This window comes from Eublepharis macularius, chromosome 12 (genome assembly GCF_028583425.1).
Source record: "Eublepharis macularius isolate TG4126 chromosome 12, MPM_Emac_v1.0, whole genome shotgun sequence".
NCBI classification, from domain to species: Eukaryota; Metazoa; Chordata; class Lepidosauria; order Squamata; family Eublepharidae; genus Eublepharis; species Eublepharis macularius.
In genome coordinates, this window is record NC_072801.1 from 70,991,573 (window position 1) to 71,013,049 (window position 21,477).

Genomic DNA, 21,477 nt, shown 5'->3' on the forward strand with positions numbered 1-21,477 from the left:
GCTTTAAGACAAACACTTTTCTAAGTGGAATTAATACACTTTGTGAGGTAAAACTCTGTCAGGATGTTTCTGAAGCAGTGGAAACCGTAGGAGAAGGGGATGGAGCTACAGCTGAGGAGAATGTTAACCTAAACCCGCTAGAAATCTTGAAAATAAAAGGATAGAATTGGCAAAATTAGCCTAGAAAGAAAACAATGAGAGGGAGGCTGCCTTTCGAGAAAGAGAAAAGGAGAGGGACGCTACTCTAAGAGAACAAGAACTGAAACTTGCCCTGATAAAGGAAGAAAAGGAGCATAACATTGAACTACAGAAGTTAAAACTTAATAAAATTAAGGCTTAGGTTGGAGGGTAGGCAGAGAACCCACAATGATTTGCCCTCAGGTTGACAGAAAATTTCTAAGGTATCAAAAGGGAGATGATGTAGGGAATAACACACACTCTGTCAATAATCCACACTACAGATGATGCCAAAGTTTCACATTTCCACCATTTCAAGTACAGAAAACTCTATTTTGATTTTGCTTCTTGCTCCTATGAGTTAAACCTTCAGGAATTTCCATGTCATTCATCTCCAGTTTTCTTATGGTATATTTTCCTCTTTAAATATATACCATTAACATTGTATTTGCAACAGCTGCATGTAAAAGGCATTTTTAAAAGAATTGGGAACACCAGCAAGGAGAATGGGTGAAACTAAAAGGCCTGTAACAACAAAATATGAAAACACAAACAAAAAGAGCAGATTCATACATCCCTCGTCTACACCAAGGCAGCTCCACTGGAGACTTTATGTGCTCCTGGGGTTACAGTTTGCTTCTGCAGTTCTCTCTCTGAACCAATGAATGGTCCTACCTGTACTGGGCCAATGCTGTGGCATTAGGCTGCGAAGGGCACTCTTGTGTGAGCAGCAGCTGCGCCAAAATCTTTCTGTCCTCTCCCTCTAGAGGCCATTTCTCAACTGCATGAACCAGCTCCTTATCACTGGACGACATATGATTGAGAATACTCCTACTAGCAGAAAAAGAGAGAAACAAAGGCTGCCCAGTTAATATCCAGTTGGATTGATCTAGTCTATCCAGATGCATCTGAGTGAAATTGCATATGGAATCAATTTTCTCATTCAAATCTCAGAATCCCCAAAATCTCAGCTGTCCTTTAAACACAACCTTCTGCTCCTCACAGCCACCTCCTTTTTTTGGTTTTGTTACTTTTCATGTTATCAGTCACCCATATAGACATACTCAGCAAAATCAAGGATTGGATTCAAATCATTTGGGCCCACACAAACAGGTTCTCTAGTTTAAGAATGCCTCTAAGATGTGCTTTGATTCTTATATTGTTCTCACAGATCCAGAATGCTGGCAGAGGAGTCCGAATTTCACCTTTTGAACTGAGTCAGCCACTAACTCTTTGGACTGAAGTTCTCCACTACAGACATAGGGCCAAGCTACAAGTGACGAATGACACAGGTTGTACACTTGTCAGCTTCCCTCAAGTTTTGATGGGAAATGTAGGCATCCTAGTCTTGCAGCTTGGCTCTCCAACTGCTGTCCAATGGACTTTTCAACTGTTATTTGTCCAACATTCTGACAAGCTGCCTACATTTCCCATCAAAACTTGAGGGAAGCTGACAAGTGTCCATTCTGTGCCTTTTGTCACTTGTAGTTTGGCCCTCAGGTTACAGTCACAGAGCCAAGCTACAAGTGACGAAATGACACTTGAACGGCAAGTGAACAGACTCACGTGTATTCCTGTGGGAGGAATACACGTGAGTCTGTTCACTTGCCATTCAAGTGTCATTCGTCATTTGTAGCTTGGCCATAAGTTTAAAGGTCACCCTGACAAGCAGACCAGAATCCTTATATTACTAATCAAGTCACTAGGTATTTCCTAGCTGCGGTGAGGCTTTGTGAGTCGATTGTGAATCATTCTGGGTAACTTCCTTTTCCTTTTCTTCGTAAAGTTTAGGAGCATTTATCCGTGTCATTCTTGATATTGTATTACTTGCTTTTATGAGTAAGTATGATAGCCACTAACTGTCAAAATCAGGGACCACGTGGTTTAGATGTCAAAATCCCTAGGCCATTTATCAGAACACTTTATGTCACGTGGTTAAATATGAAACAACAGTGCAACAGAGCCTCCTGATCCAAAAGCAGTCTATCTGAGAAAAACTCCTCACTCAAGGCATTCGTAGAAGGAGCAGAACACATATGTTTCATACTTAAACTAACAGACATCCCCAGTCTTCTCCACCTTCACTTTATTATAATGCTTTTTCTCTTTAAACCAGATTTAGCACAGATTCAAAGAGTTGCCCTCTTCATCTGAGCCACATTGTACGTGAAAGAGCCTTTTGCTTTTCTGAGCGCTTTTGAGTTTTCTGCTCTTAGCTTCTTTCCTCGTCCTTCTCCATACTCTTTTGCACGCTCCCCGGCCCCTTTTCCTGTACTATACTTTTCCAAGTTGGGAGTATCCTAGGCTCTGTCTGTCTGTGGTATAAATACACCATGTGCATAAACAAAGATGCTGCCTGTGAAACACTAAAGCACAGTCCCCCCCTCCTTTGCATAGTTCTCAAAACAGGGCCTGCCAAAGTCTTTTGTCAAGGCATTGGTTCTGAGTTGTAGAGTCTAGTATATTTTTATCCATTGTTAGCTGCAAAATACCAGCACAATTTTGTTTTCAAAGTTCTTTTAAAACTCTCGACAACTCCTGCTTTTAACTCCATTATTGGTGACAAAGTGATGAATCCCACGCTGCCTTAAGCATAGTGTTTACAAGCTTATTTAGAAACTCTTTCCCATGATCAGTCTTAAGCTTGCCTTGTTTTCTTCCATCACAAATGAACAATGTTTTCAAGGCTGCAGCTGAGCTTCTACCTGCCTCGTCTTCAGCAGCATAGCCCAGGGATATTTAGACAAAATGTCTGTGGTGGAGGCGAGTGTCCTCAAGTCACAGCTGACTTATAGCAACCCCTGGCAGGGTTTCATGGCAAGAGACTAACAGAGGTGGTTTGCCATTGCCTGCCTCTGCAACCCTGGTCTTTGTTGGAGGTCTCCCATCCAATTACTAACCAAGGCTGGCCCTGCTTAGTTTCTGAGATCTGACGAGATCAGGCTCACCTGGGCTATCCCACTCCAGGGATATTTAGACAAAATGTCTATCGTGTTAAAATGTAATTATGTTCTTCACACTTAGAAAACTGCTACATGTCCCTAGATGTCCCTTTCTTGTGCATCTCAGCATGACACCACAGTCCTGTTTCTTTTAAAATGCACTCTGTCAGGTCTGTGAAGTGTATCAGTGTTGGACAACCACACTATAACATGCTCTGAAAGAGTTACCCACTCTTATGTACTAATTAGACCTTTTATTTTTTTTTATTGTAGTTAATTCCTAATAAAGGAATAAAGTTGTGGTTGACTCAGGTGACTGGCACCAATTAGCTGGGGGCCATGAGCAACAACAACAACAACAACAACAAAATTGATTTATATGCCACCTTTCAGGATGACTTAACACCCACTCAGAGCAGTTTACAAAGTATGCTGTTATTATCCCCACACAGGGCCAGATTGACGGGGGGGCAGGGGGTAGTCTGCCCCCGGCACCACCAAAGAGGGGACGCCGGGCACAGCTTCCAGCCACCAGGAAGTGACGTCATCACACAGCGCCAGACAGACTTGGGTTGCCCTGGGCGCCAACAACCCTTGATCCAGCCCTGTCCCCACAACAAAACACCCTGTGAGGTGGGTGGGGCTGAGAGAGCTCCTGGAAGCTGTGACTGACCCAAGGTCATCCAGCTGGCTTCAAGTGGAGGAGTGAAGAATCAACCCCAGCTCTCCAGATTAGAGTCCTGTGCTCTTAACCACTACACCAAACTGGCAAATAACTTAACTGAAGAATATGTGACCAGTCCTGACACAATTTGGAGAAAGGCAAGCACATAAATATTTTAAATAGGATAAAGAAATGATAAAAAGCAAACCATACTAACTTTTCCAATACATTTCCAGTCCCAAGAAGCTCTTTCAGTTTCCAGCACTTTGCTAACGGTTGAGGTATGGCCTGGTCTCTGGGGAAATCATCCATAAAGAAAGGTTAGAAAACTCTACAGTTCTTAACCAATGTACACTCTATTGAACACCTCTTGCACATTCCATATTACACACAGGTAAACATACCTACATACTTTTGATTAAGCATCTATACAGACCTGCCCATTAGCTAGGGTCAACATCAGAAGTTTTATTTAGTGTATCTTTTCCTGCAGAGGAAATATGCTCGGTAAGCAGAGACAGGAAATTCTCTGTGGTGGTGACTTGATTGTGAAATGCCCTCCCCTCACTGGATGGCCTGTAGCCCAGCTTGCTAAGTTATAGGCATCCAGTGCAAAACCTTTCCATTATTTGTATTTATTTTATTTAATAGTATTTGTATTCCACCCTCCCCGCGAGCAGGCTCAAGGCGGATAACAGCATTAAGAACATTTAAAACATTCCATATAAAACATTTGCCTGCACAATCTGCAGAAGTTCTTCTCCTCCACCTCCCTCGTCAATCTGCTCATAATTCATCTGCTGATTTTATTGCTTAATTTTTTCGGATCTGCTGCTTTTACTTGCTGCTTCTATTTGCCACTCACTGATGATTACATTGGGTTTTGCTATTATATGTTGAAGCTGTGATGTTTGAATGCACCTTGGACGTGCCACAGAAAGGGTGGCCTTCAAGTATTTCCAATAGTTAAGCATCTGCTTAAGAAAAGAGAGTTCTGTAGGCATCTTTACGGGGATTCCAGGCAGAACCCAGGAACTGGTGGGGGAGGGGGGAGAAGATGGAGACACTCCCCCCCCCAAGACAGTAAAGTGGCTCGAAATGCTTCCCACCACAATACAGACTGAGCAAACACCTTCCGTTCTTAAGTTTCAAACTGCTGTGAATACGAAATAGGAAGAAGGTGTGAGAGAACCACACAGGGCTGGGCTGGGCATCTGTCTCCTTCTATGGGGCTCCTTGTTCAGAGGGGAATGTTCTACAAAAATTGGCAGGCATGGGGGAAGAGAAGAAGGGATGGTAAAAACTGCAAGAAGGGTGGAGGAACTTCAAACGCCACAGAATGAATTCACAGATGAAACTGTAAAAACAAGTAACTTGGAAGAGAACACCACCTCTGGTGTTTACGTAAAACTCGCTTCACCTTCCTTCCTGCAATAACACCTATTATATTGTGTCATTGTTGTCAGATAGGATTACGGAGTTGACTCGTCAAAAACAGTCGTTGGTTGTTAAGCCCTGCCACAATTTCTGGACCCCTGAATAAGGAACTGTACAGCTCCTGAACAATGCAAAGCACTTTGAACTCTCTAAATGTAAAGTATTTGTCGCTTGCCTTCCTGCCATGACTTTCACTGTATAGATGGATAAAGTAATAAGAAAGATGATTTTCTGTAGATGAAAGGCATTAAACCTGGAACATTCTATTTTTCTCGCATAGCCCCTTCTGTGCACTGCACACTATTGAGATCGTTTCTTGAGAAGAATGTCGTTGCTAAATGAGATTCGAGTCCACTAGCACCTTGAAAAAACAACTAGATTTCCAGGGTATGAGCTTTTGAGAGTCAAAGCTTCCTTCCGGGTCCCAGGCTTGCCAAGTTTGGGTTGGGAAATTCCTTGAGATTTAGGGTGAAGCTAGGGTTGCCAGGTCCCATTGACTTTCCAATGACGGGGCGGTCTTTTCCCTGAGACATTCCCCCCTGCTGGCCAGGTGAGTGGTAGTGGGAGGGGGGCAGAGGCTGGGAGCAGGCAGCCCCAGGTGGAGCCTGGTTAGGGTGGGGTTTGGGTAGGGCAGGGTTTAGTGCCATAGTCTACTCTCCAAAGTAGCTATTTTCTGCAGGGGAGCTGATCTTTGAGGACTGGAAATCAGTTTTAATTCTGGGAGATCTCCAGGCCTCACCTGGAGGTTGGCAACCCCAGGCCTCCCTTCACCACTTTGGTATCAAATCTGCATCATTCCTTAGTCCACAAGGCTTATTCAGGGCCATGAGCTGAGAAAGCATTTGCCAAGAAGGTATTTATTATGGATGTGCACAAAATAAAAGTTTAAAACAAGTTAAAAAAATAAGGCCTGAATGGCAGGCTACATGCGTATGCTAAGAATTGCTAAAACCTTCTCCATACAGACGATGATACAGTCCAATGACCAACACAAGGACAGACGAGATGCGTTTCAGCCCTAAGGCCTTCCTCAGTGGTCAACTGTACAATATTTATAATCGAACACACCCACACATTCAGAAACCAATACAGAAATGCTCCCGAAGCTTTTCTCTCTTGTATTGTTTAATACCAATGTCCCTGCCGACCAGGGCTGCACACAATGCTGAAGTTGATGAAACTCCCCCAGATACCTGGGAAACCAAGCCTCAGAATGCAATACCAAATGAAGAGCATTGTGTGAGTGTGTTTGATTGTAAGAAGTCTGTGCTTGATTGTAATGTAAGAAGATGGATTTCAGCCTTCCTGCACTTGAGTTCATTTTTAGCCCCCTGCCCTGTTCTCCATGGCACATATGGGTCTCCTGTGTCATTTTATCCCTACAAAAATCCTGCCCACACACGGCAGAGTAAAGATTTGAAATGGAGTCCCCCTGATCCTAGTCGAACACTCGAGCCGCTGCCCCACACAGCCTCACACACACTTGGTATGGTTTGATCCTGAACACACCCCCTTGCAGCTGGTAACCCCTCTTTGGTTTTGTTTGGCACTGAGTACCTGCAGTCCCACTGCGCCAAACCCATCAGGCTTGGCCCTCAATGCAACTCAGCTGTGTAACTCACCTGTTTGTCCTCTGCATCAACGAAAGAGTGAGGCTGATGAAGAAAACCACACAGATGCCCAGCGCAATCTTTCGTTTCCCAGGGCGCAAGTCAAGGTACATAGCACAGAAGCCAACTGACCCCGGAGAAGTCAGGGGTCTCACCGTCTTCTTGCATCTGCTGGGGTTCGGAATCCTTCAGGGATGGTCATCTGCAGCTGCTTCATACACTGGCACAAGAAGCATCATTTACACCTGAGTCAGCTCAAGGAATATGCCAGACAAGGCAGCTCAACCACAGGTTCTCCTTCCTCTCTGTGACCACGCCCCCAGGAAATGCCACATATTCCACATAAATACATACAGTGGGCACCGCTAGCCTTGACGGTGCAACATTATTGATCTTCAATCACCCCAAACACCAGTTTGGAAATCCCTGAGAATTACATTTCTGGATCTGAACCAACATCAATTCAGTCCAACAATCTCTCCCTAACAGCGGCCAATCAAATTGCCCCAGGAACCTCAAGACAAACTTGGTGATATAGACAAGCCATTTCTCAATTCTTTCCCCACCCGACCTCACCCAAGGGTAATCCAAGATATTCTACTCACAGGGAGAACGAAACAGAAAGAGCACTCACTACCAAGATTCATAGATCACATACAGCTTCAAATGTCAATACAGTAACGTTGTGGAATTTGCTGGGAGTGAGCCCCATTCAATAGACACAAGCAGATTTCTGAGTAGATCCACTTAGAACGAGTTGGTGAAATGCCACAAAAGAATTAACGCTGTGTAAGCATTACAACGATTCCTCTTGCACATGCCCAGTGCTGCTGGCCAAGCGTTGTCTTTTTCCTTGCAGCAGCTATATCCCAAAGGCAGTTGTCTAGGATAAGGAGACAGTCCCCTGGTAGGAGAGACTGAGGAACTCAGGGTGGTAGCACGCTCGATGTGAGGCTCCAATGCCGAACCCGCAGGCCAAGTACTGGAGAAAAAAGAACATGGCTCCTTTCCAAACTCCAGTCTTGCAGGAAACTGATATACCGCACAGAGAGAGAGTTTCCGAAGGGGCTGGACAAGAAAGGACCATGTCATGGCTTGTTTGCTCCTTCCAACCCTTTGGCTCAAGCTGTGGCTTTGCTCTGCCTTGGCAACCTTTTGGAGAGATGCCCTGACCAGGAAATCAGCCATCTGTAGGGTCCAAGCCTTATTCTCCAACTGGACTGCCCACTTGAAACAGAAGCAGCATACTTTAAAAGTATGCTGCTTCTTTACTTTGTTAAAAGTAACCTGCTTCTGAAAATAGAGTTGTGTGTAAAACCAAAACTAACCAGTATTCTGCAACTGCTTAATTTGCATGCTGGGGCAAGTGTATGTAATGTATGTATGGATGTTGGAGCCCCATGGCACAGAGTGGTAAGCTTCAGTACTGCAGCCCAAGCTCTGCTCGCAACCTGAGTTCGATCCTGGTGGAAGCCGGGTTCAGGAAGCCAGCTCAAGGTTGACTCCGCCTTCCATCCTTCCGAGGTCGGTAAAGTGAGTACCCAGTTTCCTGGGGGTAAAGTGTAGATGACTGGGGAAGGCAATGGCAAACCACCCCACCTTCTTCGGATCTGCTGCTTTTACTTGCTGCTTCTATTTGCCACTCACTGATGATTACATTGGGTTTTGCTATTATATGTTGAAGCTGTGATGTTTGAATGCACCTTGGACGTGCCACAGAAAGGGTGGCCTTCAAGTATTTCCAATAGTTAAGTATCTGCTTAAGAAAAGAGAGTTCTGTAGGCATCTTTACGGGGATTCCAGGCAAAACCCAGGAACTGGGGGGGGAGGGGGGAGAAGATGGAGACACTCCCCCCCCCACCAAAGACAGTAAAGTGGCTCGAAATGCTTCCCACCACAATACAGACTGAGCAAACACCTTCCGTTCTTAAGTTTCAAACTGCTGTGAATACGAAATAGGAAGAAGGTGTGAGAGAACCACACAGGGCTGGGCTGGGCATCTGTCTCCTTCTATGGGGCTCCTTGTTCAGAGGGGAATGTTCTACAAAAATTGGCAGGCATGGGGGAAGAGAAGAAGGGATGGTAAAAACTGCAAGAAGGGTGGAGGAACTTCAAACGCCACAGAATGAATTCACAGATGAAACTGTAAAAACAAGTAACTTGGAAGAGAACACCACCTCTGGTGTTTACGTAAAACTCGCTTCACCTTCCTTCCTGCAATAACACCTATTATATTGTGTCATTGTTGTCAGATAGGATTACGGAGTTGACTCGTCAAAAACAGTCGTTGGTTGTTAAGCCCTGCCACAATTTCTGGACCCCTGAATAAGGAACTGTACAGCTCCTGAACAATGCAAAGCACTTTGAACTCTCTAAATGTAAAGTATTTGTCGCTTGCCTTCCTGCCATGACTTTCACTGTATAGATGGATAAAGTAATAAGAAAGATGATTTTCTGTAGATGAAAGGCATTAAACCTGGAACATTCTATTTTTCTCGCATAGCCCCTTCTGTGCACTGCACACTATTGAGATCGTTTCTTGAGAAGAATGTCATTGCTAAATGAGATTCGAGTCCACTGGCAAACCACCCCATAAAAAGTCTGCCAAGAAAATGTCGTGATGCGACATCCCCCCCATGGGTAATGACTTGGTGCTTGCACAGGGGACCACCTTTACCTTTTATGTATGTATGTATGTATGTATGTATGTATGTATGTATGTATGTATGTATGTATGTATGTATGTATGTATGTATGTATGTATGTATGTAGCTACTTTGTTCACTATGACCTTGGTGGATTGTGGAGCGTGAAGATTATTTGTTTTGAACTGGGAAAGAAGAGCGGTAAAAGCTCTTCTACTAGGTCCAAGCATCTGTTCTATAGCTGGAAATGCCTTAGTTGAAGAAGCTGCAGGCAGGAGCTATGATGATGACAGCGTGTTCTACAGGACTCTCCTTCAGGACTTTGTTGCTGAGGTCACTTCTTCTGGTGTGGGCCTTGCTCACTTTCCGGACAGGAGGTTGGCCCTCAGACCGTCTTTTTGGATGGGAGCTGATTGCTCCTGGTGTGTGCCCTCCTAGTGTGCTGGCTGAATTCAATCCCTGGGAAGAAACTGGCCCTGAGATCTGATCTTGACACTACTGGTGGCCTGGAACTTAGGAACTGCACTACCCTTGAAATTCTGCAAGAAGACAAGGCTTCCAGGGAAGCGGCTGTAGGACAACTACAGACAGTGGCTTTAAGGAAACTACGGACCTGCATACTTAGGGGACTGTGAGGAGGGCCCTGGCTTGTTAGGCCATCTTTCATCCAGGGACTCTTGGCCTTTGGGTGGGTTGTGTATCCAAAACAAAGAAGAGAGAATCACGGGGAGCAACAGCCAAGAGAAAAACGTGCCATGATCAATTTACTCAAACAACACAATAAGCTGCGATATACTAACAATAAAGAATCATGACAATCATTTATAAAGCGTCAGTTATAGTAAAATATTCTGAAATGCACACAAAAATAGTAACTACTGATTGCAAAAGTCATTCAGGCATCAACAGAATGCATAGATAGAAAGTATTTTAATCATATTGGAAAACCAGCCCAGCAGGGTAGGAAGAGTACAATCATAAGTTTCTAAAGGGCATAGTGCTTGTGGCTGGTCACTTCCATCCTAAATTAGTATTCTATAATAGCAGCCATTCCAAAGTGCTGGTGCCTGTAAAAAGTGTCCGTGCTTCTCAGGGTGAATGACATGTAGGCACAGCTATACATTTCATACAAAGAGGTGCAATACGATTAAGAGAAGGGAAATATCTTCTGGATTTTCTCCACTTGTGAGCTTCAACGGGATAGCTAGCAGAAGTCAATCCCATTTCACAAGTCTTCCTCACGGTAGTCACAAGCTGAGAACATTACATTACATTAATATACAAAGTTAAAATCCCATTTTTAAATGACAGTTTTAAAAGGAATTATTAAAGCCATATACTAATCCAAAGCAATTATTTACATAAAGTCATATTGACGCTCATGTTGCTCCCACGGAGTCTCTAGTAAGACATGTCTATACTACTGTGTGTCCAAAAGCTTTATCTGAAAACTGAATATAGTTTGAAGATTTAAAGGGCCAGAAAAATCTACCTCGGAATGTTCTCTTAAAGAGTCTTATAAATAACATGATAAATCCCAATTGATATCGAGCCCCTTTGAAACAACAGAGTGGAGTTTAAAAGTCCACCATGCCTCCTTTCTCAAACGGTCCCTTTTACTTATTTCTGGATTGTGATCTTGGTTGACATACAGTACGGGGAATTTGAAATCCCTATCAGTATGTTGTGCTTCAATAAAATGTTCAACCAAGGGGGCGTCAAGGTTCTTGTTTCAGATATGAGACTGGTGCTCCTGGATCCTAACTTTAATGGACCTAGTGGTATTACCTACATACAATTTTCCACACAAACATCTTATTAAGTACACTACGCTAAGGGTATTACAGGTAGAAATTATCTGGCAATCCGAGTGATTTAGTCTCAGCTTAGTCTCATGACTTAATTGCAGACTACAAGACCTGCCAGGGTGTGCAACTCCACGTAGAATGGCTTTTTGCAGAACCAAAAATTTTGAGGACATGCGTATTCATTTGGACCTTCAATCTGAGACCACAACCAGGGTTTCTCCCAAGGGTCACTTTCACTGCGGACATTGCTCAGTCTGCAATTTAGTATAGACATGTCTTACTAGAGACTCCATGGGAGCAACCTGAGCGTCAGTATGACTTTATGTAAATAATTGCTTTGGATTACTGTTGTAAGTATATGGCTTTAATAATTCCTTTTAAAACTGTCATTTAAAAATGGGATCTTAACTTTGTATATTAATGTAATGTAATGTTCTGAGTTTGTGACTACCGTGAGGAAGACTTGTGAAATGGGATTGACTTCTGCTAGCTATCCCGTTGAAGCTCACAAGTGGAGAAAATCCAGAAGATATTTCCCTTCTCTTAATCGTATTGCACCTCTTTGTATGAAATGTATAGCTGTGTCTACATGTCATTCACCCTGAGAAGCACGGACACTTTTTACAGGCACCAGCACTTTGGAATGGCTGCTATTACAGAATACTAATTTAGGAAGGAAGTGACCAGCCACAAGCACTATGCACTTTAGAAACTTATGATTGTACTCTTCCTACACTGCTGGGCTGGTTTTCCAATATGATTAAAATATGTTCTATGTATTCTGTTGATGCTTGAATGACTTTTGCACCCAGTAGTTATTATTTTGGGGTGCATTTCACAATAATTGACTATAAACATCACTTTATAAATGATTGTAATAATTCTTTATTATTAGTATATCACAAGTTAATCTGTTGAGTACGTTGATCACATGTTTTTCTCTTGGGTTGCATATCCATTACAACTCCTGCTTATTTATTACAAAAAATAAGTTTTGCTTATTCCAAGGTGTGTGAGTAGAAAGCGTGTGTGTGTGTGTGTGGTGCCCTCAAGTCAGAGTTGCCTTATGGCAACTCCTGCTGGGGTTTCCATGGCAAGAGACTAACAGAGGTGGTTTGCCATTGCCTGCCTCTGCAACCCTGGTCTTTGTTGGAGGTCTCCCATCCGATTACTAACCGTCAACCTTGCTTAGCTTCCAAAGTATCACAAGATCAGGCTCGCCTGGGCCCATAATGCATATTACTAAGTATTTACTAACCTTCAAAGTTTATTGTTAAGATAACTGAGACCATGGAAAATCTGCCGCTCCTAAAAAGCTTGAAAGAAATTTCTCTGTATTGGGCAGAGCTGTCACTCACCATAAAGCAGGTTCTATAGAACTGCAAAATGCTTGAAGGAATTTAGCACCTAATATAGCCTAGTCTAAGACAGCGCTATATTATATATATATAAAGTCCAAAATCTTGCAAATACAGAATATATTCATTGGCAGATTTTAATCATGAAAGAGACATGCAATTAAGGGTTAGCATTCTTCTTCGCTTATCTCACAAGAAATAATTCATTTTAAACATAACATTAAGGCCTTGGGGGAGCGGGAGAAAGGACATGGCTAATAAGATGTAAATTGAAAAGGATTCATGCCAGGAATGCTGTCTTTCCCAATCTTATATATACTAATAGACAAGTGGTCCTGATCCTGATCTGAGGATACTTAAATCTGGAGAGTGGAGTCATGAACAAACAAGACAGATCTTCCTACACACCTTAAAATTCTCCAGGTCTGCAGAAAAATCTGAAATTAAAAAAAAACATTGTTTAAAAAAATCAAAATGATAAAAGAAGTGTCTGCAACTTTAACCAGATGCCCTCAATGACTGTTGTTAGGCAACCATGATAGGCCTGGATTCAGTTTTCCAGGCTTCCCTGATCTTTGATAAGCCTGGAGGCTATTCCCCAGATCCTCCATTGCATTTTTGGCCCATTATTTAGAGTAAATTTCCATCCCACTTGAGTTTCAATAAACCAGCATCTTGATTTTGACAGCAACGGAAACCAGCTGACTGATTATGGCGTTGCTACATCCTTGGGTTTCTACATACGGATTTCCTGCATTTCTGGGTGAAATCAAGAATAGTTTGTTTGCTAGGTAACTTGAATTAAACAAGAGGAGCAGAAGGTCTTTCTTTAATCAATAAGCAATTATGTGTGCTTTAAGAGAAAAGGTTTGGAAGTAAGTATGACCATGGGTACATGAAGACAGTAGAACCATGGAGTTAAGGATATCTGATCCGATAGGTGGGAAATTCACCCAGGGTCAAGGCCCTTCGGATATGTCAAGGAGTGTTAAGGATCAAGGATGGAACATGTTACAGCCAAAAGGGAAAGTTATCCAAATTAATAGTTTCTTGGTACAAAAACTCAGAACCTCCCATATTAGGTATCGGGTACTTGTGTTGTTGAAAACATCCAAGTGTGTAAGGAACATGCGTTAGTGGAAATGCTCAATCGTGAAAGTCCACGTAGGTATGGGTAGCCTGGTAACAACTCAAATAAGGCCTCAAAAATAGAAGGGAAAAGGCTATAAAAAGGTCAGCCAAGAACCCTTGCCTTTACCAGCTGCCCCTGCTCACCCAGCTAGCAAGGTGGGAAGGCATGGGGGCGGGGGGGGGGGAGCACATCTACATGCTCCCCCATCCCGCCCATTTGGAGGTTTCAGCAGAAATTCCGGGCATGCTAAAGCCTCCGTACTGGAGACCTTTGGCTTCAATGCACTGTGTTGCTCTTCTTTTGTGCTAGAAAATGGCATCATTTTCCAGCAATAGGGAGGAAACGCTGGGAGTGAAGCCAGTTCAGCGGGATGGGGGAGCGTGCATGCAGAAGATAAGTACTCCACTGCCTCCTGCCCACAGCTCCCTGCACTCCCACTTTGGCCCCTGGGACCCCTGGCAACCCCAAGGGTGAGACAGCAATCTCCTTTGTCATATTTCTCCTGATGGATCAGTAAAGTTCCATCGACTTGGCCAACCCTCATTTGGATAAATATAATGCAAGCAAAATGCTGTGTATTGTCAAAGAGAACGATGGTTGTTGTGGGTTTTCCAGGCTGTATTGCCGTGGTCTTGGCATTGTAGTTCCTGACGTTTCGCCAGCAGCTGTGGCTGGCATCTTCAGAGGTGCTACACCGCTGAAGATGCCAGCCACAGCTGCTGGCGAAACGTCAGGAACTACAATGCCAAGACCACGGCAATACAGCCCGGAAAACCCACAAAAACCAAAACCAAATAAAAGCTATAGCAGCTTTCAAGGCATGTCAGCATCTTGTCCCTTTCTTCCTCTCCTACTGGCATCTTAAGCTCAAAATGAATTCCAGAGTAAGCAAGAGGCTGGATCCTTGGAGTGTGTGATCACCTCCACAGCAAACCCCACCTCAGGGCAGAATTCCCACATAAAACCGTAACAGTTTAGTCAGTATTCCAGGCTTGGTTTCTGTCAGTATGTCATGCCTCAGGTTGGGTGAGCCACCTTACGCTGCCACCACTCTGGGATTTAGGGTTCCTTGGGAAGGCCCAGAGTACCCTCCCAACCCTTCTGACCTCCATAAACAATGGAGGCCAATAAACTGGTGCAAGGACCCAACAGAGTAACAACAAACAAAATAGTTTATTTATAAGGAGGCCAGTTAATATCAAATAAACAGGCAAGGTGCATTAGCAACAACAGATGGGTGAAAGCAAAATAAACAAAAGGCCCTAGCGCGACTGAACTCCCTGTCCCTCTGTCTGCCAGGCCTGCCTTCTCACCCTACCTGGATGAGGGCCTCTCTCCCTAGCAGAAACCTCATCTGGCCTGCTCCTTGGGAGAAAGAACCCAGGCTTTTGCGCTCTCAGGCTTATATAGCACTAGCCCCTTGTGTTCTGATTGGCCAAAAAGGGCGCCAAAACGGCCCAGGGGCTCCTGGGGTTTGTAGGCAGGCCTCCTCCCACTGCTAACAGGCTTCTGAGGCCTTGCTAGGCCTTCCTGGCACAGCCAGATCATGACACAGTAAAAGGCAAAGGGACGGGGAAGGGCCCTTTCCAGGGCTGTTTTGGCCAATGAGAGAGAACTCATTGGGGCCAGGCCCAGAAGCAACCAGCAGGAAACAGGGTTGCCAGCTCCAAGTTGTACATTCCTGGAGATCTTGGGGGCAGAACCTGGAGAAACCTGGAGAAAGTTGGGTTTGCGGAGGGAAAGGACCTTGGCATGGCATAATTCCATAGAGTCCACTCCCAAAGTAGCCATTTTCTCCAGGTGAACTGATCTCTGTGGCCTGGAGACCAGTTGTAATTCCGGGAGATCTCACCACCTGGAAGCTGGCAACCCTAAAACTTGATACCACATGACTCAGACCCAGCTGCTTGCTACTGTTCAACAGCAATCCCCCCAAGCCAGTGTAGGGTAGTGGTTAGAGTTTCAAAGTAGGATGTAGGAGGCCCAGGTTCAATTCACCACACTGCTATGGAAGCTCACTTGGTAACTTTGATCCAGTCAAACACTCTCAGCCTCATCTACCTCTCAGGGCTGTTGTGAGGATAATATGGAGGCAAGGAGAATAATGTAAGCTGCTCTGGTTCCCTATTGTAGAGAAAGGCATTACATAAATGAAATACATTAATAACTATAGATGAAGACAGAGGAGCAGATAAAAGATGCTGTTCCGTGAGTTTGCAGGAGAGAAGCACATAGGGGAAGGTAAGTATATGGAGGCTGCCAGGAGGAGGGAAGAGGAAATAGCGGGGGGAAGGGGATACAGGGGAAAGTGAAGAACCCCTTGCAGATTCTCCACCATGCAACTGGGCCATAAGGGAGAGGCTGGCGGGGTGAGGGGAGGGGAAGGGGGGAAGGTGAAGACAGGGGGGCAAATGTGGGTGGGAAGGAGAGAAAGAAGCAGGAAAAGGGGAGATGCTATGGGGGGCACGGAAGGGAAAGAACATGGTGGGGGAGGGAAAAATGAGATGCCCCCACAAGTCCTTCATTGCAGGGCCCCCACTTGTTATCTCTATTGTGATACCATCTTTACAGCCCAATTTAAGGGCAGGTTTCCACTTGCAGCGCAGCAGTGTCAGAAATTATATAATAGGTTAGCAGGATTTGATTCCAGTGGCACCTTAGAGACTAACAAGATTTTCAGGGTCTGAGCTTAGAGCTCTCCTCTTCTGATGCTTATCTGAAGAAGGCAGCCTTGATTCTCAAAATTGCAGACCCTGAAAATCTTGTTGATCTCTAAGGTGCCACTGGATTCAGATCCTGCAGACTAACACGGCCACTGGATTCAAATACTACTGCAGACTAACATGGCTACCCGATCTAAAACTATAGAATAGGTTATACCGCTTCCAGTTGCAGGTGTAGAATCATTTTAGACCACTCCCCTATGTGAAAACTTCCCTGCCAATAGGAAGGCAGCTTGTCAAGAAAAGGAAGGGGTAGAAGCTTTCTCCCTGTTGGACTAGTTTTCTATATGTGGGGATGGGGTGGGGTGTGGAATTACTGCAGAAGATCATTCAGTGCTGGAATCTAACCGCAGTCTGAAGTGCAACCATCCATTCTACCACCTCTTTCTACTGCGTGCAAGAATCAGGCCTAATACCTTCAAAGCAGTGATAGTCAACACTAAATTACACTAAATTTTCCTAACCTGCTCTTGTGCTCTACTATTCTGATTCTCAAAGGCCTTGTAATTTGATCTGCTTATATAAATCTATACCCACACTATATTCTGTAAATGTCAGCAATACTGTTTTGATTGCATTGTTAATAATCTTTATTTTTTTAAATGTGACATGGAAAAATGTTCAAAGGTTGCAGATAACATGAGTAATACCCTAGAGTTATAAACCACCCACATAAAATTTGAAATTACCTCTATGACTTATCTGTTGGTTTCAGTTAATGAATCTCTACCCTTGCATCTTCTTCTGTTCTTCCTCTTTAGCAATTTCAAGGTTTTTGTAAAAATATAGGCTATACATTGTCTCAGTTGTTGATGCTCTTAATCCTAGATAATCCATGTACTTTGAAAATACACTCTTACAAATCTTACATGAGAGATTCCCCCCCCCAAAAAAGAAAACTGCTGATAAAGCAACCAACCCTCAGTTCCCACCTTCTGTTTTGTCTAAATATGCAACATTTGGCACGGAAGTTTGATACAGAGCTGCCACCCAATTTTTAAAAAATCTAAAGCAACTGTAAGGAAATTGTCAGCCCAAAGTTAGGTTTTTGATAGAAATGGCTGGACTAAGGTTCAGAGTTGTAAGTAGGGTTCCCAGGTGCCCACCAGTGGCGGGCAAACTCCCAGGGATTTGCCCCCTCATCTGCCGATCGGAGGGGGCAAACTCCCGGAGCCTGCCCACCACCAGCATGCACCTCAGGAGCGCACACATGGTGCATGGTCCCACCCGGCGCGGCAATGTCACTTTCATAAGTGACATCATCGCATCGGCCGCAGGAGCGTCCCTGCACTCCATTTGGGGCTGATTTGGCCCCCAAACTGGCTGAATCGGAGCCATGCAGAGCACAGGAGCGCTCCCATGGCCGGAGCATCAACATCACTTCCAGAAGTGATGCCGCTGCGCACACCATGTGGTGATGTCACTTCTGGAAGTGATGTCATCTTGCCGCCTCCAGATCATGTGCACGCTTCATGTGCATGTGAAGATTTAAACCCGAACAGAAAAAGTTAAGTGCCAGGCCCCAACCCTCCCAGCGGGACGCTAAAGGGACCTGGCAACCCTAGTTGTAAGTGTTGTCAGGCTTTGGCCTAGTCAAATATGTAGTGGCTGGGCTGATTAGTAACACCTGTGGATAGGGTTCCCAGGTGCCTGCTAGTGGTGGGCAAACTCCCTGGGATTTGCCCCCTCATCTGCCAATCACCCAGTGATCAGCGGGAGGTGGGGACAAACTCCCAGAGGTTGCCCGCCACCAGTAAACACCTCAGGAGTGCGCGGTGCACGTGCTCCCACCCATTGCGCCGGCTGCAGGAGTGTCCCGGCGCTCCATTTGGAGCCAATTTAGGCCCCAAACCAGCCAAATCTGAGCCGTGCGGAGTGTGGAAGTGCTCCTGCGGCCAGTGTGATGACGTCACAGAAGTGATGTCGCCCCATATTCGGCATAGTGATGGCACTTCTAGAAGTGATGTCATCACACCTCAGTTGGATAGTGCGCACACAAAGCTTGACAACAGAAGGTAAATGCCAGGTTCCAATCCTCCCATCAGGAGTGTAGAGGGACCTGGCAACACTGCCTGTGGAGCAGTCTCTGAGTTCCCCAGAGATTCAACCTTGGGACACTCCATGTCTTGATCTTGAGAGGCTCCATGTCAACCCTGATTGGCTCTTGAGTTGCCGGATGATGCACTGAGTCCTGAAAAAGACGGCTTCTCAGCTCACCCAGTTCCATTCCATTCCTTTCTGAGCTAGCTTTCTTCGACCAAGCTCAGACTGTGATGCAAGTATGCCAGAGAGAAGCTGAAGCCGCATGCTATTCCTCACCTTAGCATGTCCCTATGCCAAACCAGCTAAGCACGGAAGAGGGCTCACATTCTAACAGATGGGTGAGATAAGCAAGAAATGGATGCCAAACAGAGATGTCTAGGTAGCTAGCTCTCAAGCTTTTAGATAGGCAGATTTTATTATGCAGCAACAGTGAGGTTTTCTTATTTTAATGTCTGTTGCCTGTGTCAGAGTGTTTTATGCTTTTAGCAAACACTCCTTAAGCTAATAAACTTAACTTTTATTAAAGCTGAGTCTGGAATTTATGACTTGGGTGTGGGTACACCCCAGAATGAACCCCGAGATTAGAAAGCCAAGGCTTTTGGGAAAGGGAGAGCTTTCTGTCTCACAAACAAAGAGGAATACATCCCACGTTCCAGATTGCTGAAGTGGTTGTGATCAGTGCTTAGAATTAGGAGGAAGGGAGGCACATTTCCCGTCAGCAACTAATTGTGAGAGATGATTAAATCTGCAGAAATTTGTGTAGTATACTTCCTGGTAGGGGAAAGGCACAGCTTCCTTGGTTTTGGGGGTGGGTGGTGGGTGGGGGGGTTGTTATTTGTTTTTAATTCATCAGAACATGACCATCTTAGATGAGATATTCCTGCCCGTGGGAAAATTGGAGGACTGCCCTTCTCAACTGAATTCTTCTGTAAAACATCATTTGCTGTCTGATTAAAAAGGGGACTACTCTGAGATAGTACCACAGACGTACATTATCTTTATGATACGTGCTGTATTTACAAATATACATGAGGCCTTTTTTTTTTTTTACAGAGCAGCAAATCAGCTGCCTCACCTCAGACACTGGACACAAAAAGTTCCTTCTCTTCAGCAGCCCTCTGTTTGCTCTGAGTGGAACGTACGGGAAGAAGAAAAGCTCAAAAGTGGAGATTCCCCTTTTACACAAGAACATGCATACAGACCCGTCTCCTTCCCCTCTGCTGGGAGAGGCCAGCTTCTTCAAGTTCCCATTGAAGAACAGTCACTCGGAGACATTTTCCTAGAAATTCCAGACCATCTCTGAACAATTAGCACATACTGAGAAGACACTCCTGTCCTTTTTAGGCCAAACCATAGTAATAGATCCATTCTCTGTAAACTGAGACAATACCTACAGTGCTGCCTCTCCCGGTACTTCCCCCGCAGGGCCTTGCGTTCTGCAGATAAACAATTACTGGTGGTCCCTGGCCCGAGGGATGTTCATCCGGCCTCAAACAGAGCAAGGTCCTTTTCAGCTCTGGCCCCGGTCTGGTGGAATGCACTCCCGTTGGAGATTCGGGCCCTGCAGGGCCCGTAAGACGGAGTTGTTCCACTGGGCATTGGGTGCAGAGCTGACCTTCTGTTCCCTTTGACCACCATGCCCCACTCTGTCCTCCCCTGCATGCTTTACCATGGCTGCCATCTGTAGTTTTTATGCTTTTATAGTGGCCGGTATAATTATTGACGACGCCAAAACTGGAACTTGATTGTAGTGATTGTTTTTCTTTTATAATTGCACGTTTTAATTGTATTTATTGTTATTTACAGTTGTTGTTGGCAGCCCTGAGTCCATTTGCAGGGAGGGTGGGGTAGAAATCCAATCCAATTAAATAAATAAATAAATAAATAGATCCCTTGTGAAGATCAATATTTCCAGTAGATAGATCTTTACTCCCTTCCTTCATAATCCTCCTCTTACCTATTCTGTTCCCAGAACGAACCGTGGCTTAAACCTGCTCGCTGCGAAAATCAAGATCAAAGTAGGGAAGGGGCTCAGTGGCAGAGCATCTGCTTTGCATGCAGAAGGTCCCAGGTTCAATCCCCGGCATCTCCAGTTTAAAGGAGCAGGTAGTAGGTGATATGCAAGACCTGAGTCCCTGGAAAGCTGCTGCAGTCGGAGCAGACAATACTGACCTCGGTGGACCAAGGGTCTAATTCAGTATAGGGCAGTTTTATGTGTGTTCAAAGTTGAGAGATCCCCCCCCCCCACAAATGTTGTTCTCCGACTATAACTCACCATTGTAGCTCTCCTTTGCTTTTGCTCTTCATTCAAAGCCAGTTTGCTCATTAAAATCCAGGGAACAGATGCAATATACGGGGAACTGATGCAATATATGGGGGCGGGGGGGGGTACTATCCAGAAGCAACTTTGAACCAGCAGAAGCAATGCACTTTTGGGGGAAGGGGAGGAGATAAGTCCTATTAATAAGTAACAAATGAAAACAAATAGGACCACTGCTGAAATAAATGTCTCTTCCAGTATTTATTTCACAACTGAACTGGACTGTGGTTCGGATCTTCCTACGGTCTCTGACCTTTGAGACCTAACATGCAAACCTAAGCAGAATCAGAGTCTTCTAAGCCCATTGACTTCAACAGACTTTAAAGGGTGTAATTCTGCTTCGGGTTGTAATCTTGCACAGCCTTACTAACGGCGAGATGCTAATCTCGAATGAGGCTTCCAAGTGCGCAGCAATTGTTGGCTGCCGAGCGCATTTCGACATGAGCTTAGACAGACATTAGCGTACTTTTACAGATGCTCGGTCATCTGCGCTCCTCCCAGAGGAGGCAGGCTTCAACTAACAGAACGACACCTCAGGCCCAGCAATAAGGAGATTTGTATATTGACTTGGATCCACAGGTAACTTCAGTGGATGGGAGGGATTTCCATCTGTGGAGT

General features: G+C 44.7%; 1 protein-coding gene across 8 annotated transcripts in view; it reads right to left on the bottom strand.

Annotated features, from left to right (window-relative positions):
- LOC129338616 (alpha-N-acetylneuraminide alpha-2,8-sialyltransferase-like) overlaps positions 1 to 20,908 on the bottom strand; it is a 28,984-nt gene extending 8,076 nt beyond the window's left edge. Inside the window, exons 1-6 of one of the 8 annotated variants that reach the window (XM_054992987.1) lie at positions 20,815 to 20,895; positions 19,742 to 19,818; positions 13,050 to 13,078; positions 6,843 to 7,050; positions 4,001 to 4,078; positions 853 to 1,011 (exon numbers count right to left, since the gene is read on the bottom strand). In XM_054992987.1, the coding sequence (XP_054848962.1) occupies positions 853 to 1,011; positions 4,001 to 4,078; positions 6,843 to 6,943 (338 nt within the window). In that variant the 5' untranslated portion in view covers positions 6,944 to 7,050; positions 13,050 to 13,078; positions 19,742 to 19,818; positions 20,815 to 20,895. Of the gene's footprint in view, positions 1 to 852; positions 1,012 to 4,000; positions 4,079 to 6,842; positions 7,051 to 7,435; positions 10,397 to 13,049; positions 13,079 to 19,741; positions 19,819 to 20,496; positions 20,770 to 20,814 lie in introns of those variants that run through there. The other 7 variants (XM_054992991.1, XM_054992984.1, XM_054992988.1 and 4 more) reach the window with 7 other exon arrangements.
- Between the last annotated feature and the right edge of the window lie 569 nt (positions 20,909 to 21,477).